The sequence below is a fragment of the Thunnus albacares genome, chromosome 3 (assembly GCF_914725855.1).
Source record: "Thunnus albacares chromosome 3, fThuAlb1.1, whole genome shotgun sequence".
In the NCBI taxonomy this organism is placed as follows: Eukaryota; Metazoa; Chordata; class Actinopteri; order Scombriformes; family Scombridae; genus Thunnus; species Thunnus albacares.
Window position 1 is genome coordinate 6,949,581 of NC_058108.1, and position 19,089 is coordinate 6,968,669.

The window sequence follows — 19,089 nt, forward strand, 5'->3', positions numbered from 1 at the left end:
AAGGCTTTAAAATGGGGGAGAAGACAGCAACTCATTCATTTTCAATAACCACTCTGTATGTTAGAGCAGTATTTGAACCTGAGACAAATCTGGATTGTTCCCTCTCTCACCATCTTCTTTGCCTTATGAGCCATACTGAGCCTAGTTACTGAGTTGGTTACTGTTGGGGTGTGGGGTAATGATGTTATGCATAAACACAAGAGAAAAAGAATGAGGAGTGTGTGTTTATCTGCTCTATTGTAAGTTGCAATTGTTTGCATGTCTGTCTACAGTACTATCTACAGTGGCAACAGATACTTACTTTTATGGCCAAAGAGCACATAATTAACTAATTCAAACCTGGAAACATGATGTTAGGCTAACGCTAGTCACATTCCAGCAACCCCAGAATATTTTACACAACAAACACAAGTTATTCCGTATCCACAAAGGAATTTCTCTAGTCCTGTTAAAAGTGAAACACTGTTACACAGTTATGTTGCAACAAAATAAGTCTGATTTTACTATTTTTTTAAAGGTGCCTTCAGACAGCAAGTAGTTGTTGCTGCCGCCTCCTTTGATTTCAGTGTAAAAGTGATGTGTTGCCAAGGCTGGAGCGACAAGGAGAGGAAGGGCAGCTGCCGCCCCTTTTGAATGTGCACAGATCTTTGGTAACTTTGGTGACACTTTAGATTACAGCCCACAACGTACAGCTTAATTACTCCGTAGTTACAGTGTAATCTTTTTTACTAATGGTGTACCAGTACAGTGCATACCCATACATATACGTAGGTACAGGGGAACAAGATGTGACACTATGGAATAAGGGGGCAACAACTTAGGTACTTATAAAGAACTTAAACTGTAGTTACTTGTTAACTGCTGGGTACTTATTCTATTAGAGTACCTATTCTTCTACAGAGTTAGAGTTCATTATGGTTCAGCTTTTCCAACTTGCTGCCGTGGCTTGCCGTGTGACCATAGCAACCACAGAAACCACAGTTAAGGAAGAGCATTGGGAAACAATACAGGAGTTGATTTTACTGGCATCAGAGTTTCCTGAATGGTACACCTTTACTCTTGGTTGATATTAGCAGCCTGTGGTGTAGCCTACAGGTTGGAAGGATTGGAGGCAGCTGGGAGCCATTGTGGCTGCATTATGCCCTGCCGACTCAAAACACAGAATATCAATGTTGTTCTTTGAAAACAACTTTATGAAACTATGACTAACTAGGTCTACAGCAAACGTTAGATTAATTATCTACTTTGCCACAGCTGATAAATTTGCTAGCTTGCAAAACTGATGGTCACTGGCTAGAAATGCTTTTGCCTGCTTTTATCTACTTCTGTCTCATATTTAAAACTTTCTGCAAATTTTCAATCTGTCACTGTTACCATTAAGTGCATTATCCACCTGTTGTACATTTTCAATTTGTGCATAAAGAACCCTGAAATTTTGAAAAAGAGTTTTTACATTTGGCTGAGGTGGAAAAGATGGTATATTGATAAAATCAAAATGCAACAAAGTACAATAGAAACCTGAAGCATGTGACTTAAATGTCATTTAAGCTTCTGCTTCATTGAAGAAACAACAAATACCATGTAGACAGATGAGGAGACTATACCGTTCCCCAGATTAATACATGAGACAAATATAAATGCCATATTTCCATCACATTTCCACATGGTTTTCCATTGTTTGAGGTTTGACTAGCGTTCTTTCAGTTACGTCAGCTTGTTGCACCGTCATCTTCTGCAATGGTGTCATAGCACCAAACTGGAGAATTAGCACCAGTAACTTTGTATCTTGATGTGCCCGATTCCTAACATTTGAAGTCAACAGTAGTTGATGAAAACATGCATTAAGGCATGCATTCTCATCTTCTTTAGCCAATTTTCTGGAAACATGATTAAAATTTGTGCTACACTGAGTATTGTAAACCACATATGTGCCATGCAAGAATGGAAAGTGTGACAGGCTTAGCAACAGTAACTAGGGGAGCAGGGATTGGCTAGCGGTCAATTGCTTAATGGTGGTTCGGTGACTGCAGAAAGCTTGCTTTTGCTTATCATTAATTTGGAGTCAGTGAATGAAAAAATAAAACTGGTGAGGGAAAAAGATGTTTGCAGGTGAGGTACTCACATTAACCATGTCAGAACATAGTGTGCGTGACTCCTGCATAGCAATGAGGCAGAAGGCCGTCATGGAGGCATCTGAATCTGTGCCACGCACATCACCCTACACACACAGACACACAGTTGTCAGAACCATCATCAATATCAACAGCATAAACATCTCTTTGTTCATATACTGTAAGATCATAGTGATGTGATTGTGTAGCTATTTTATAGCATCAATTGAAGACTGATGTAACTGAAATCATTGCACGCACAATCATCTTTGCATCGTACACTTTTCCAACTTCTGTAAACAGGCCATCAGGTTGTTGTGCATTGAGAATTAGAAACTTGACAGCGCCACAGACATCATCTTTTTCCACTGCCACCAGACTGCTGGCCATGGCAAAAACTTTGGCAACATATGCTGTCAGCCTTAGAGAGGAGAGGAGAGGGTGTAAAAGTTTAGCTACATTTATTTTCACATGAAATACACCCATCCTCACAAAGTTGGAATCTCAGTTAAGTAGGATGAGCAAACATTTACATATGTGATTATGAATGTTTTGATGCCTCACCACGTGCTACTTTTACTATGGGGGAAAATAGCAAAAGAACCATCCTCCTTACGGTAATTCAGCTCGTTCTGGTAGCCTGGACACAAACAAAACCCACAATCTTTTCACTGACTTCCATTCAATTAATCTTATCCAATGTATGACAATTTGAGAAATCTTGTTAAAGTGTGATCCCCGTTTAAAGTGTATAAGGTCATGTTTTTTTCTGCAATTTATAGCATCTTTCAAATAATTTTGATGGCATTGTTGTTTTTGTAAAAAAAAAAGTAAGACAATCCTAGTGAAAATTGCTGTAGTCTATGTGTTGCATTCATTCAACCCATTCAAATTTAAAAATCTGACACATAGGGGGTTTTGTGCTAATTGTTGTATCTATGTGTGCCTACCGGCTTTGATGTGTTGCAGAGCTTCGCCACGTTTCTGAAGGCCAATGGTTTCCCACTGGTTGGTTTTATCCAAATATGTGGTTGCAATGACAGGCAGGGTCATGTGGGCCATGTTCTGCTCTCCACAGCCTGCGGGCTGGTAGATCAGACTACCCATTGACGTCCCACTAATGGCGCTCTCCACCAGTTCACTTACTTGCTCTCTCCCTGCATGCACACACACACACACAGAAACCATAACATTATAGATCAACTGGAAGAAACAACCAAACAAACATGTAAAGGTCCCACACAACCAGTGAAGTCATTGCCAATGAGAAGCAACAACAGTAACAGTTTACACCAGTGCAGTTTTTTGTTTGCCCATACAACATTATATCTCACCTGTCACAGAGATCTGTGTGCTAGTAGGTGTGTCTGGAACCATATCCTTCTGAGGTATATAGCTCTTGATAGTTTCTTTTTGTTCACCACCTAAAGGGACGCACCATGGTCAAGTTGGAGGATTAATTACCATGTGAAGAAAACATGATATTACTAAATTACTTTGTTGCTCCTATACTGCAGCCATTTAATGAGTAAACTCATCACACAAACCTTTAGGGTCCAGAGTTATGCTTTCTTTAGATTTAACCAGTACGCCTTCAGGCTGGAGAAACAACAGGACAAACATCAGAGAAAATATTTTTGAGTAAACTTTATAGGCTGGTGTGTAGGAAAATACAATCTGGCTCCCTTGTTCAATTATTGTTCTATCTTTCTTCTGTTTTTCTTATTTTCAATTGCATTTAAAAAGACTGATATACAGAAAACAAGAGTCTTCTAAACATGCATCAAAGTTAAGCCCCAAAAGATGAGTGTTTCCCTTTAATGACAATAAGTAACATGACTTTGATCTCAATCAAGTGGCTAAATAGGGCAACTGTACAAACTGATTGTAACTGGTTGAAAGCCTCTTACCACCACCCGCAGTGGTTTCATGATTCCATCACTGACATATACGTCTTTAACAGCTGCTTTGACTTCAATTGGGTATTCTCCTGCTTTCATGGGAATAATGATAAAAGGTACAGATCGTGTTGTTTTGGGCCAAACTTCAACCTCCTGACGATACTTTCCACGCTTAGAGGCTGAACTGCACACATGCTCTGCTTCAATCAGATCCACACGCACCTTGAAAACAAGACAAAGATGGAGAAAGAAACTGAGGTATGTGCAGTTGATTTAAGATGACGATCCCCTCCCTGAGTAGCAGATTCTGATGAAATACTGTATGTTGATTCTTCTGAGCATCTACACATAATTTCTTATCACTTTCAACAATTTCTGCCACTGTGTTTCATTATCTATAGAATAACAACAACATTATTTCAGTTTTAAAGGACCAGTGTGTAGGATTTAGTCATCTAGTGGTGAGGTTGCAGATTGCAACCAACTGAATACTCCTCCCCCTCCAAGCGTGTAGGAGAACTTATGGTGGCCACAAAATTTGTGCAAAACACCCTCTCTAGAGCCAGTGTTTGGTTTGTCCATTCCAGGCTACTGTGGAAGGAGACCCACTCCCTATGTAGCTATAAAGGGCTCATTCTAAGGTAATAAAAACACAACGATCCTTATTTTCAGGTGATTATACACTAATTAAAACATACTTATGAATATTATATTCTGTTTGTGCCAAATTCATGCTGCTAGATGCCACTAAATTCTGCACACTGTACCTTTAAATAGGGATTTGCTCATATATTAAAAATAATAATGATCAGTATTAGTTTAAGTCTGTCCATTTAAGTTGATGATTCCGTCCCCATTTGAAGAAAATGTCATTTTTTAAACTGTTTCCTAAAAGAGCAATTTGATCTTAAGAATGGAAAGGCACACAGTAAATATTGCAGTGAGACATCACAACTATCAAAGACTGGAGAAAGGATTGCTTCTTGCTTTACTTTCATTTATTATTTCTCTTTTTGCCACATAATTTATATCAGTCCAATATTTACTATTGTTTTTGCTCTTTTGTTTGCAAACTCTCCAGAAAAATATCATGGTCTCATCGGCTTGCTGAATGTCCTGAAACACCAGAGCAGAGTAACATAGACTTACTCTGAGACGGTCTCGGCTGTAGTTGTGGAGAATTGCCTTAACTTCTATCTGCTCTCCACGGACAGCAGAGTAAGGCAGCCTGAGATCAATGAAGAAATCCTTCCGGACAATTACCTCTAACGGATCGCCAACACAGATTCCTTAAGATGGGAGGGATTAAAAGAAACACAACCAAACAAGGGATGAGAGAAGAAGAAAATAAGTGTGAGGGAAGGAGAGACAGTACAATGGTGGGCTTTTGGCTTTTAGGTTGAAGAGGCACAATTAAAGCACAAGACAGATTTTAGTCACTGAATCCTCACCGTGAGTTCTTGACAGACTAATGCCAGTGAATTCCCAGGTTGTGATTGAGTCTTTCAAAGGGATATTTCTCTCATAGACTGTTGTGCCGCTGAAACATAGAAAAGTGTAATCAGGTTGACAGGTAAAAGGTCATTTTAAATTCAAGTGGTGTCATGAAATTAGTTATCAGTATATTTGTATGTGTTTATAGATGTCAGTTGACTCACCAATCAGGTGTATGTGAAGGGCAAGCAGGCAGATCGATTTCTATAAACAGCCAACTTTCAGGGAAATTGGTGCGTGTAACAATCTCATTACTGTCCATGTAACTGTCATCTTCCTCACCTGATGAATAGATTTAAAACGGTTATTATTTCCACTGGGAGACACTGATTGTTTTCTAACTTTCTCTATAACCATGGAAAGTAACCACCCAGGGCTTTTCTCCCATCCCTCATCCCTGTCTCTTACTGCGAGCCAATATGAGGCTGTCATGCTTCATCTCAGCTCGCTGTCTTTCCAGCTCCTTGCAGCAGTGTATGAAGGCCTCGACACAGGCTGTACCGTCAGTGATGTACTCGCTGCGCACCTCACAGGTGTATGAGAGGGGGGTGTCCCTCATGCCATCCAAACAACAGTCACGTTGCAGTTCTTCTTTATATAGCTTCACTGGAAAGAAGGAGGAGAAGCAGAGGTGAGAAGGTATAGAGAGCAAGAAGAGGGGTGACGTACAACTGGACAGTTATTTAAAATGTAAATACATTTGAAAGTAGGGAAAATAGAAATATGAATTGTGTTTCTATCTTTCCATTGATAGACAGAATTGCAAAGACAAATATTGTTTGTAACTACAAACATTTTGGAGAGTCCAAGCTGTGTGGCACAGGGGACTGGATATGTGTTTATTGGGTAGTTTCAGCTGTGGTTCTTACCTAAGCTGGTCGTGACATCCGTTATAGTAGTGGCTCGTCTCCTCCTGCTGGGGGCCGGACATTTCAATTCTGGAAATGCAACACAAACTAAATCTTTAAAGGATCCCAATAAGGTTAAATGTAGACTTGAGTTCTGCATGGTGTCTGTGACGTGATGCTATTAAAATCAGAGTGAGGTCATTTAGCTGGTTGGACAAAGGGACAGGGTGTGGGTGTGAGAACAATGAATCTACAATTGCATATATCATTTGTTGGACTGTTATATAATAAAACGGAATATAAATGCTTTATTAGCAAATACTGGTAAAGCAATTTTTTTGACACCCCTAACAAAACAGAGGACCATGATCAGTGGCTGACTGTTGAAGTCAACATGGAAATATCCCAAAAACTGCGGTTCACCAGAATTACATAAAACATATTTTCTCACTTACCCTAGTGGTATTTTGCAGCTAGTTTTGGAGCTTAAGATATCTGTTGCCTATTGTTTTGCAAACGTTGTTAGTTGTGCTGAGAGCATTAAAAAATGACAATTAAAAAAAAAAAAAACTTACTTCAGAGTCCCTGAAACCATCTATCTTGGCTGACCTCCAGTAGTTTATCTTCTTGATTTCAACAATAAATTGAAATCAATCACATACAGCATCAGGGAAATAAAATGTAATTTGGGTGAACCAACCATGTAAAGAGCAACTTAATACCACCTGAAAATCATGTCTTTGCTGACCTCTAGTGGTTTAACTTTTTCTCTTGCTGCAGTGATCCATAGGTATACTCAATGACCCAGTGACATCACTCTTGGGTGTGGCTAAAGGTACGCATTTCTGACCACACCCAAGCTGGGTTTGGTTGGGAATGGATGAATGAGATAAGTAGGAGGAGGGAAAACAATGAGACTACATATTAAGTAGTATCACCTTGTCTGTAGGGGGTCCCAGAAGCGGAGCTGGACTCAAATAACAGCCCAGCATCGTAGAACACACTCATGCTGTCCTTCCCTCCACCTGGTGTGCAGCCTGTGTCGTACTTCTCTACTTGGTCCCACACCTGTGCAGCAAAATACAAACACACAAGGGTTAAATTAAACAGACATATCAGTATACCTTACCTTACAGTGTACCTTAGAAATACTGAAAAGGGAACGTGTGTACAAGTTATTTATGTCTTAAACCTAGATTTTGCGATGAATCCCCCTTCAAATAGTTTGGAAAATACAGATAGAATAAAGAAATTGCCTTTTTCTGGGTGAGGCGGTGCTTGTTGTTTAGGACGTAGACGCCTTTGTCAACTGCCACCAGTCCCACTACGGCCCCTGGGTCTCCTGTGACCTTAAGACCAAACGTCCTGCGAGGCTCAAAGAAGGTTGAATCTGATTCCAGCTTCAGCTAGATGTGAAGAGAAGGACAATGAAGGAAACCTGCAGATTTGTATTTGTTAGAGCGGTTACATAAAAATATATCCTAGAACTTAAATCAGCTTGACTGTGGGTGGATTTTTTTGTCCACTTCATCAGTTTAACTACTTCAGTGTTGTGTGCCTCACCGAGCCCATGCAGGTGTCCTTGACATCCACCCAAACAGAGTCTGATACCACTTCATTGTCATCTGTATGGTAGAAGGCTATGATGCGGAATGATGGCAGCATCTCTTTGGTGATGGGAAATGACCAGGAAAACACTGTGTGTCCTTTTGACCTGTGATGGCCATGTCTCACCAGCTGACCTCTGCTCAGGATCTGAGGGCACAGATTTGAACATCAGCACTCAGCCAACATGTGTGTACATATTGGCACAAGACACAAACACTCAAGCATGTGCACAAACACACACACATGCACAGGTGCTAAACATTTCTCACCAGGTATGTGATGTCCTTATCATGGTTTTGGTGCTTGCTGAGGATGAAGTTGATTTTTATGTTTTCCCCTAATTCCACCTCAGCTGTATCCACCCCTACAAAAATTACATTTTGTGATTATTGCTAGACACGGAAGAAATCTTGGCACTTAGGCAGCACCGCCACTGCCATCCGCATCTTCTTTTAAAACCTCATGTTGTTTCAGGATGTTTCTTACCTATGTGGATGTAGTTATTGTTTGTGGTACTATATGGGAGAGCTACCATGGTGGCTGATGCTTGCCTTTCAGATAAAATACGAGGATTGTTGGTCTTTATCTGCAATCAAACACAGACATAAGTAAGTGTACACGCACAGTTAAATAAATATATGCACATGAAAAGTCTCAGGTCTATCCTATCCAATATTGTCCTTGACTAGCGTACCTCAGCCTAGAAAAAGTAAAATCAATTAAAGAAATAACAAAAAGATTTGTATCCTTAGATAAATATCAGTTGACAGAACAGAAAAGGACCTACAGATAATAGAGTGACACAGTATAATAAAGGCCGGTCATCGTTGCCAAATTCGTTTTTGAGCTTGCAAACGATACGGCTTTGTCCTATTTGAGGGCTGTTTTAAATCTTGCCATTTAATTGTGTTAAAATAAAACTGTTCCTTTTTCTCACTTGAGTTAAGGCACTTTTAACTGACATCCAGCATCAACTGACGCTACAACTCAACTAGTATTAAGAACACCACTAACTTCACAAATAAACCTGTGCCTGGCTTTTTGTCTGTCATCTCCCCAATGACTTTTGCCACCAAAGGGCAGAAAAACATCAACATACACAGCCTCCACATGCTGTATTACTGGCTTATAAATTTACAATGATGATGATAATGATGATAATAGTGGTCAACTTTCATGTCCAGCAGAAACAGAACCACATTTGCCTTCATTTGGAGTTACGTTTCTGGCCACCTGACGAATGTGAACCTAATATTTGTTCTCCTTTTAGCTCAAAAGTTGTGGGTTTAAGCTTCCATTTGCCAAACCTGGCTGTAATGCAAAAGGGTAAAGACTTTCAAAACATTTTGGAGACTTACTGTGATCTGCAGATTCTCATCCCCTTCCGCTGTATTGACAAAAAGCTTAGCCATGCCATTGGGTGCAGTGAGGCCTTTGGATGCAGTGTTGCCTTGCACCTGGCCTTGGTCGACCATCACATCAACACCTCGTGCTGGAGTCTCATCAGGATTCAGAACTTCAACCTGCCATCCAAGACACAAACAGCTGAACAATCAGAAAAGATCTAACTATTATTGTTATTTAATGACATATTATTAATGGTAACCTCATGCTATTAGATTACTCTGGCTGCAAACTGCACAAGCTGGGCACTAAGTATTATGACTTAATATATAGTGACCCTGTGTGTTTATGTGTGAATTTCTACTGTGTAATGATGTGCTTTGTATCATAATGATCCATGACAGATTGAAGTATTGCACCAATCAGTTGTATGGATATTAAGGAAGCATTAAACAGCATGCGGCTTGTGAAAAAAAAAAGAAAGAAAAAATGACTTATGGCATGAAAGTTGGGTTCAAACTGTGACTGTATTTCAGCAGTGAAATGTTTTCTGGAAAGGGTTTATTTAAAGTAGAATTATCTACCATAACATCAAAGGGCATTCCTGGTTTGAAATATTTGGGTGTTTTCTTGAAGTGGATGGTGTAAGGTGATGTGACAATCTGGATGCCTCTCAACTCTGCCTCTACCATTTCACTACCTGTGAGATGATGCAGAAACACAAACACATGCACACAAAAAGTATTTTTACACATTTTTGCTTCATTTGTGATTAATTGATACAGAAACAATGTAAATCCATTCAATTTCTGACATACTTATCCTGATATGGTATTTTTATTTTCTTTCTTTCTCTTTCTTGTGTTGGAAATTTTAGACGTTACTGATGGTTAATTTGAACCCTGTTGTGCTGCTAAATCATATGATTCCCACATGATCATACGTACTGAACAGGCAGAAACACAGTCTCTCTTTCTTACCACTCTCTGTCAGCACGCTGACAGCTACATATATGGACTTCCCCACCAGTGCATTGATGTCTGGGAACGTCTGTGTGATGTGCTCTTTCTTCAATGTGACCTTTGCATGACCTTCCTTGACCTAATGTGACATAATACAGAAATGCATCTTGAAATACAGTCAGTGGACAGTTGATAGGAATTTTGTTTAGTGCATAGATTCTTATGTTAATCTGGCTTAATTCTGAACTTGAATACCTCTCTCTGAATATAACAATTATAACTGACATATGGACAACAGTAAAATCCCAGACATTTTTCATGTTCTGCAGTCTTGCAGATTTTGTAGCACTGGTAAAGGCCAGATTTGAGTTTATATGCTTGTGCATATGAGAAATTAGACACAAAGAAATTGACAGACAGATATGGCAAAAATGTTAGTATGCACTCACCGGCACTCTCTGAAGAGAGCTGGGAAAGCTGTTCTTTTGATCACCCTGCACAACCCCAAACACCACGTAGGCTGTCCCATCCACCTTTTCACCAAACAGATACCTAAAACCACAAGGGAAGGACACATTTTAAGCCCACAATCAAATAAAACAGGAGAGAGGTAGAATAGGAACTATTACAAAAAGAATAGTCAAAACACCTTTTACTTTCTCCTCCAATCCAATCTACCAATCAAACTCAATCTCCAAATGAAGGATGTATGAGGATTCTGGAGGAGTGGCTGCACTGGGAGTGAGCTCCTGATCCTTGAACCCAAAAAAGTGGAACATTTTGCAAAATAATCTTCAGAAAGGACTCTCATCATCAACATCATCTTTGGATATATTTTTCAAATCAAAACAACTAGCTAGCCGTCAACTGCTATCTGCTACCTGCTGTTACCAATATTCCAAAAGAGATACAGCACCAAAGAAGCTGACCATCTATCCATCCTGAGGGTCACTCAGGATGGATAGATGGTCAACTTACCCCCCTGCTGACTCTGCTACCAGGCCAGTCCAGGTTTTCAAATGTTAACATCAGATTAAACGTCAAGGAAGACCATTTGTACATCAATCTCAACATCGAAGGAAACGGCCCTGGCCACATGGATCTTCTGGGGTTTCTAACCGCCCGGATGGCGGCCTTTTCTCCCCGCTGAAGTCAAGAGGAGGTTCCGGGTGCACCGGGCTGGTACTGAGGGGCTTAAGAGGAGCTTCTATCCTTGGCCACCGGGATCCTGGATGGGATTGCTACATAGGACTGTTCCCCAAGGCCATTAATCGTACCACAGAGCATGCCTGTCAAAAACTGCGTCAAGTTCAAAGCAGTGTTTCATCAGCAAAAACACCTGGGCTGTGTTTCATGGTGTGCTTTTTGGACTACTGTTGGTACTCATTGCTATATTGCCTGTACGTGTCTGTCTGGCAAGAGCAATCAACACTGATGGAAAACAGCTGGGACACCGAGTGATTGACCTTGGGACAAATGCTGGCTCATGGCCAGTTGATGCTCCTACAGTGAGTTTTCATCATAACGTACTGAGATATTTTACAATCTATTCTTTTGTCCTGCGGCACGGACGAGCCAAGGTACCAGAGCGAATCACCGATCCAGTGGACCAGTCATCTGCCACCCCATTTTGGAGAATAGCAGGTCTCCTCTTCATGCTGCTCCTGCTGTCCGGAGATGTTCTACTAAATCCTGGACCAGTGACACTTGGAGAGCTGCAGAACTTTGATGCTGATTTGTGCCTGAGTGTGTCTGGGACTCCTCTGGTGCTGGTGATGAGTGAGCATCAACTTTCTTCTTCTTCTCCCTTAACAGACTAATCTTTGTTAACACAAGGCATGATGTCTCAATGAATAACTTTTCACTACAGGGCTGTGGAGAGGTCCAGTGTCTCTCTCACAAAACCTGCTGCTGATGAAGCCCTGCAGTGAGAAGGCAGAGGTTATTCAAAACCTTCTAAACTGTCAATCATGTAAAAGTCTAATGGGACCCGAAACTGAAACCGAGAGGGCTATTAGGTGGAGATTTTAACATCAGAAGCATTACTGCAAAGAGCAATCAGCTAACTCATCTTGTGTTGGACTCAAATCTGGACTTTCTCTGTCTAACTGAAACATGGTTGAAACAAAGAACTCCTGCGAGTGTGTTCACGGTGCACGGATACCGATGTTTCAAAAGAGACAGACCTGATGGAAGAGGAGTAGGGGTGCTTTTTATGTGAGAGACAACATCAAATGTGAACGTGTGGTTTACAATGTGGGTAACATGTTAGAATATGTTGGGATAAAAATAATGTTATCCCAACAAATTTTAACATTATAGGTGTCTATAGGCCCCCATCTGCGGATGACACTTTATATGATCAACTTACAGAAGTCTTGAAACAGTGCAATCTCAACAAAGAAATTTTACTTATGGGTGATTTTAATGTGAACTGGGAGGATAAATCTAAGAGGAAAAAACTAAAAATGAGAAATTCCAACTAGAACAACTAGTAAAAGGCCCAACTAGGATTGCAAAATGCTCCAGTACACAAATTGATCTGATATTTACTAACAAACCAGAAAGAATAACTAAAAGTTATAATTTAATCATGGCTTATCAGATCATAACCTAACGTATCACAGATTTGAGTCACTGATCAGATCATTTGGGGGGGGAAGGGAGAGTCTGAGGGGGGGCAAATAAAACTTTGCTTTCATTCTGTAAAGCACTTACAGCATGGAACTTTTGTTCACAACATTCAGGATGTCCAACATTTAACGTTAAATAAAATCTTAAAAGATATAAAATATTCAAGGCTCAATTGTTAAATTAAATTGCAATATGAGGCATGATACCTTCCTCCTTTAAACATGGTAGTGAATGAAATTTCATCAAAACTTGATGATAACTTACAAACATGAACACACGTCTTGTCCTGCAGCTCAGCTTGTTGAACAAGCCACCAAACAAACATTCATCGGGGAAAAGTGCACCACCAATGGCAGTTAGCAGTTAGATAGCTAATCAGCTATGATTAGCTGCTCAGCTGCAGCACATCAAACAGCAGGTAAACATACCTGCAGATGTCACTATGGACCCATTAGCCTCCTAACATCCTCCAGGTCGCCGACGAACCTCTTAAACTATGTGTAAGTGGCTTAGCATCACGCAGTTATGAGTAAAAGCAATTGGCACAATTTGGCCACTTGAAGACATTTTGGAGAGGTTTGTGGTGACACCAGTGACACCACAAACTAAAAACTCCCTAGTTCCCATAAGGTTATGTCTAGAGGTCTGTAATTTTATACAGGTGTGCTTGACAAGATGTAGAAGGTATGTGGAGATTTACATAGTTCTGGCATAAAGCATGTCCTAGTTATTGTTATTCAAATGTGACTCATCATAGACAAGGACCAAAAACACTTTCTTGAGGCATATTTGAACTGATGTAGTTTTGGTTGTGTTTTAGCCACATGCTAAACAAGTACATTTCCAAAAATGAGAAGATGTTACCTTTCAAATTGAGCCTAATACATGCATTTTGGCATCACAGTTCTTCTGTTATAAGCTTTTCCATTTGGGTACACCAAATAGGTGAAAATTCCCAAAAAATGGTGGATGTTAAGAGGCTATGTAGCCCAGGCTCTAAAATGACACCCTATAATATTAGAATTATCCCTTTAAAACAATTCGTTTTATTTAGAAACAAACAAATAATTAATTTAGGTTGATTATATACATTAAGAAAATAATAATATGAAGAACTATTTAAAAAGTGTTGGTATAAAAATAACATTTGGAGTAAATATCATTCAAATAACTCATATAAATGACTACATCTGTTAAAAGTTGTTTAAAATCATGAAAGTATGTGCATAAAAGGAGAAACACAGCCAACATTGTATTTTCCAAGCAGCAGTGAAGGGCTCAGTATGACAAGATCCCCAAATAACAAATCAATGAACCCCACTAGTCCCAGGTGATCGGCTGCAGTTCAGCTTCCTGTTATAACTTCCTGTTTTAAAAAACAACCTATGCTGGCTACCTCGAGTGCTGATGGGACATAGAGAAAATAAAATCTTTTGTCATCCGTTGAGTAAGAACTAAAAATGATCTTCTGAATGAAGTAATATTAATTCTAGATGATGTTAAACAGCTGCTGACCGCCATACTGTTGCATTTAAGATTGTAAAGCAGCGTGAGAGGCCGGATGATTTTCGCAGGTCTGCCGAGGTGAAATGCTGTAAACCTCGTTCATACTTTGACTCAGCGGTGAGTGAAAACACTATAAAACCTGTTAAGATGACTGTAAGGCAGCTGATATTTATGTTAATTGGCGCTGATAGCCATTAAAAGGTGCTAATAGTGCTCTATCTGAAACTGTGTTTTGTGATGCTAATAGCGTGTTAACTTGAGCCTAGCCACTTAGCTGGCATGATTATTTGGTGTTACGTGCAATTTATGTTTATTTTATGTTTATAGTAATTAAAGAGGTTAATATTTAGTGCAATCTCTCACTGTTACCGGTGCAAGGAGAGACAATTAAGCACGTTAAGCCTTAATGCCTCACGTTACTATTAATGTTTACTGCATTTGATGCAATTTTGGCCAAATTAAAGGGGTACTCCACAGTATTTTATTTTATTTTTGTGAAATGTACTTTTGTCAGTTACTTGTGTAACCACATAATTTTGAGTATTTGTAGATGGTTATTAATGTGTAATTGAACATGATTATAAGAAGCACTTTGAATGTATTTATAGTTACACAACTACAAATGAACACTTGAAAGATATATTTTTGTTGTACAACTAAACCTTTTTGAGAACATGATTTGAACTAATTAATACAAAATATTATTATTAATTGGTAATAATTCATGGGAGATTAGAAATTGAACATGATTTGTGCAGACAGCATGAATGTAATGAGATATTTGGATCTCATCTGGCCTGTCTCTAGGTCAGGTTTTTGGTGATACCATAAAGAAAAAGGGGACGCAGCCAGTACTTCCTGCCGGACTCCTGCAAGGCTTCAGATCCCTAGACCCAGAGATTCCCAGTGTGAACTGGGTGGCGAGCCGAACCGAACCACTGGTATTGAACCTGAGATGCGTGCACGGTTCCTTGGTTTCTCCTTTCTCACGGACTGTGCGATAGGACTAAAATAGACAGTGATACACTGACATTTGGTCGGAAAAAGGGCCCCAACGCAATAAGGACTAACTTTGGGAACAAAGGGTATCTTTTGTTTTATTTTGCCGGCTTTATTATTTTAGTTTGTTATTTTTCATACATTGTTCTTTCCAAAAAAAGCTGTTGTATTACATGTTGACTTTCAGCTTGAAATAACAAGTGGCCACAAACATACAAACCATTGTAGTCTGTGTCATTATTGATGTTCAAGATATTGGCTCTTAAAAGCTTAGTGTCTTCTGTTACTGGTCCAGTTATTACTATTGACTACTACTTACCTGTGCTCTGTTATTACATCGTAACAAGGGTTACAGAATTGGCGAGCCAGCCAGTAGCCAATTAATTTGAATATCAATACTGAAATCATGTCCAATATGGACTTTGTACAAAGGTATGATGTTAAAATCCCAAATGCAGTTATTGTTAATGGTCTGACACAGATAGCTGATCAAGATGAACAGGTAATTGACTATCTAAAGAAGTATGGCAAAATTGAGAGATCCCTTGTTGTTGATGATCTATCAGACGAACTCTACCAAAACCTGATCGTTGAGTACTCGAGTGGTTCAGCCTTGGAAGGCTTAGAACCTCACTTGCCGCATACGTACACAGTACATAGCAATCCCCCCATTGCCTATGAAGTAAAGACACTAAGCAGTGTGTACACTACTAAGATCGGCAGCAATGTTACCAAGACATATCTGGCTGAGCTCAAGGAGCTGGCTAAGCAGAGTGGTAAAGATTATGTGAAGATGTTGAAGCTATGCAACCCCGAGCTGAAGGCTCTCCCCCCATACCTGCTGAGCCCACTTTCTTCATACCTTCACCACTGGACCCTGAGCAACAGCCTCTCATCTCATTCTCAGATATGTCACCAAGCAATAATGGCTTAGGTGCCACTGACTCTGCCCTACTCACTAATGAAAAGAGATTACCATCCCTTTCGTTAAGTGATATGAATCCACCTGAAGTCCAGAAGGTCGTGGTTGAGCACATCGTACGGAGACAGGATGCTGTCCCACAAGTGCAATCCCCAGTGAGACTCCGCTCCTTCTCTGGAAAGGCCCCCAGACCTAATAATGAAACCGACTATGATACTTGGCGCTCACATATTGAGCTGCTCCAAACTGATTCCAGCATGTCCCCCCTGCAAATATCCAGAAAGATCTTTGAGAGCTTGCTCCCGCCCGCAGCTGATATTGTCAAAGGGCTACGGCCTGAGTCACCCCCTTCAGCCTATCTACAGCTACTAGACTCAGCTTTTGGCACTGTGGAAGATGGGGAGGAACTTTTCGCTTGATTCCTGAACACCCTCCAAGATCTGGGTGAGAAGCCCTCTGCTTACCTCCATCGGCTGCAGCTAGTTTTAAACCTTGTGATAAAAAGGGGTGTTGTTGCACACGAGGAAGTAGACAGACACCTTCTTAAGCAGTTCTGCAGGGGGTGTTGGGATAATGCCTTGCTCAACACCCTGCAACTCGAACAAAAGAAAAGTAGTCCACCCTCATTTTCAGATCTCTTGCTAATGATACGCTCTGAAGAAGACAAACAGCAAGCGAAAGCCAGTCATATGAAAAAACATATGGGTGCTACAAAGCAGAAAGCCCAGTTGCAGTTCCATGGTGCATATGCCTGTGTGCCAGAGGAGAGTCATGAGATCAGCCTCAGTGCTATTGAGGACTTGAGGAAACAGGTGATTAGTCTACAGAGTCAACTAACCTCATTCATGCAATCGAAAAGAACAAAGGGGGGTGGCGACAAGGGAGCAGCTGGGAAGTTTCAGAGTAGAGTATCAGGGCCAGATGATGCCAAGACAGACATGCGAGAACCGATCAAAAAGAACCCGGCAAACAAACCCAAACCCGGGTACTGCTTCAACTGCGGGGAAGATGGACACATTGCTCCATCTTGCACCAGCACAGCAAACCCAGCTTTAGTAGCTGAAAAGAGGAAGCAGTTTGAGGAAAAGCAGCACAGGTGGGAAACACAAAATGGTCCCAGCCCGCCTTTAAACGAGTAACAGGCCCTGTTGCGGGACAAACAGGGGCTGAGGAGAGTCAACAACGTCCCCCAGATGTAAACAAACCCCCAGCTGCAAGAGTCAAAGCCCAATCCTGTTCCAGCCTGGAACATGTGTATCGAAACCCACCTTTCCGGCTTCCCAAGCGGTTGGTTGGCACCAAGAGTACGGCTCGAGTGACCATAAAAGACGAAGCAGTCAACTGCCTGCTTGACACAGGTTCACAAGTAACAACCATTCCTCAGTTGTTCTACACACAACATCTTTCAGAGCAAGAGATTAAGCCATTATTCAACCTCCTAGAGGTAGAGGGAGCAGCGGGGCAGTCCGTCCCCTATTTGGGCTATGTTGAGTTGGCTGTAACTTTCCCAAAAGAACTTGTGGGGGCATCAGTTGATGTAAACACACTTGCCCTAGTCATACCTGACTTTGAAGCCGCCACAGAGCCCCTTGTGCTTATAGGCACTAATACCCTTGATGTGCTCTATGACATCTATTCCAAAACTGGAATGACACATCAGCCTACCCCGCATGGTTACAGAGCAGTCCTTAAAATACTTGAGGTGAGACACAAGCGGGCAAACAACATCGAGCCCTGCGGTGTAGTGAGGCTACATGGGAAGAGCTCCCAAATCATTCCAGCTGGTGAAACTGTTGTACTGGAAGGAGTTGCTCCAATGAACGGGTTCCAGAGCGAGAAGTCCGTTCTTATCGAACATCCATCTTCATCCTCCTTGCCAGGTGGTTTGCTTGTTAAAGCTGCCCTGATTGATCTTCCCCAGCGGCGGCCCAATAAGCTACCAGTTGTGATCTGTAATGAGTCTGATCATGATATTGCCATTCCTGCAAAGTGCACAATAGCACAGATCTGTACTTACCAGACCATATTGTTAAAGGAGCACAGTGTGGCCAAGGCACCTGAGCCACTCCAAGGGTCACCAGAGACAAAGCTTTCCCAAAAGCCTGCTCTAAGCTTTAACTTTGGCGAGTCCCCAGTCCCACCTGAGTGGAAAGAACGCATCACTCGGCAACTCAACAACATGCCTGACGTGTTTGCGCAACACGACTCAGATTTTGGCCAAACAGATAAGGTAACGCACCACATAAAGCTCTCGGATGAAACTCCCTTCAAACTGCGCCCTCGACCAATCCACCCACAAGACCTTGAGGCAGTTCGGAAACACATCCAAGAGCTTCTTGATGCAGGAGTCATCAGAGAGTCGGAGTCACTATTCTCGTCACCAATTGTGGTGGTCAGGAAAAAAAATGGCCAGGTCCGCTTGTGCATAGATTACAGGCGTCTCAATCTCCAGACCATTAAGGATGCATATTCTCTCCCCAAACTTGAGGACACGTTCTGTGCTCTCAATGGCTCCCAGTGGTTCTCTGTCCTCGATTTAAAATCAGGGTTCTATCAGATAGAGGTTGAGGAGGCAGACAAACCAAAAACTGCTTTTGTGTGCCCTCTCGGGTTTTGGGAGTTCAATCGCATGCCTCAGGGAGTGACGAATGCTCCGAGCACATTTCAAAGATTAATGGAAAAGTGCATGGGAGACATGCATTTAAAGGATGTGTTGGTCTTCCTCGACGACTTGATTGTGTTCTCCAGAACCCTAGAGGA

The 19,089-nt window shown here is 41.1% G+C and overlaps 1 protein-coding gene across 1 annotated transcript in view; it reads right to left on the reverse strand.

Annotated features, from left to right (window-relative positions):
• Positions 1-19,089, reverse strand: part of LOC122978937 (complement C3-like) — a 42,872-nt gene that overhangs the window by 11,471 nt on the left and 12,312 nt on the right. The window contains exons 8-28 of the mRNA XM_044346032.1: positions 10,718-10,820; positions 10,287-10,407; positions 9,891-10,006; positions 9,321-9,485; positions 8,449-8,548; positions 8,232-8,326; positions 7,918-8,109; positions 7,611-7,760; positions 7,293-7,422; positions 6,376-6,444; positions 5,915-6,112; positions 5,671-5,788; positions 5,464-5,552; positions 5,162-5,301; positions 4,022-4,234; positions 3,659-3,710; positions 3,446-3,535; positions 3,062-3,268; positions 2,676-2,751; positions 2,373-2,532; positions 2,123-2,218 (exon numbers count right to left, since the gene is read on the reverse strand). Coding sequence (XP_044201967.1) covers positions 2,123-2,218; positions 2,373-2,532; positions 2,676-2,751; positions 3,062-3,268; positions 3,446-3,535; positions 3,659-3,710; positions 4,022-4,234; positions 5,162-5,301; positions 5,464-5,552; positions 5,671-5,788; positions 5,915-6,112; positions 6,376-6,444; positions 7,293-7,422; positions 7,611-7,760; positions 7,918-8,109; positions 8,232-8,326; positions 8,449-8,548; positions 9,321-9,485; positions 9,891-10,006; positions 10,287-10,407; positions 10,718-10,820 — 2,680 coding nt within the window. The remainder of the gene's footprint in view (positions 1-2,122; positions 2,219-2,372; positions 2,533-2,675; positions 2,752-3,061; positions 3,269-3,445; positions 3,536-3,658; positions 3,711-4,021; positions 4,235-5,161; positions 5,302-5,463; positions 5,553-5,670; positions 5,789-5,914; positions 6,113-6,375; positions 6,445-7,292; positions 7,423-7,610; positions 7,761-7,917; positions 8,110-8,231; positions 8,327-8,448; positions 8,549-9,320; positions 9,486-9,890; positions 10,007-10,286; positions 10,408-10,717; positions 10,821-19,089) is intronic.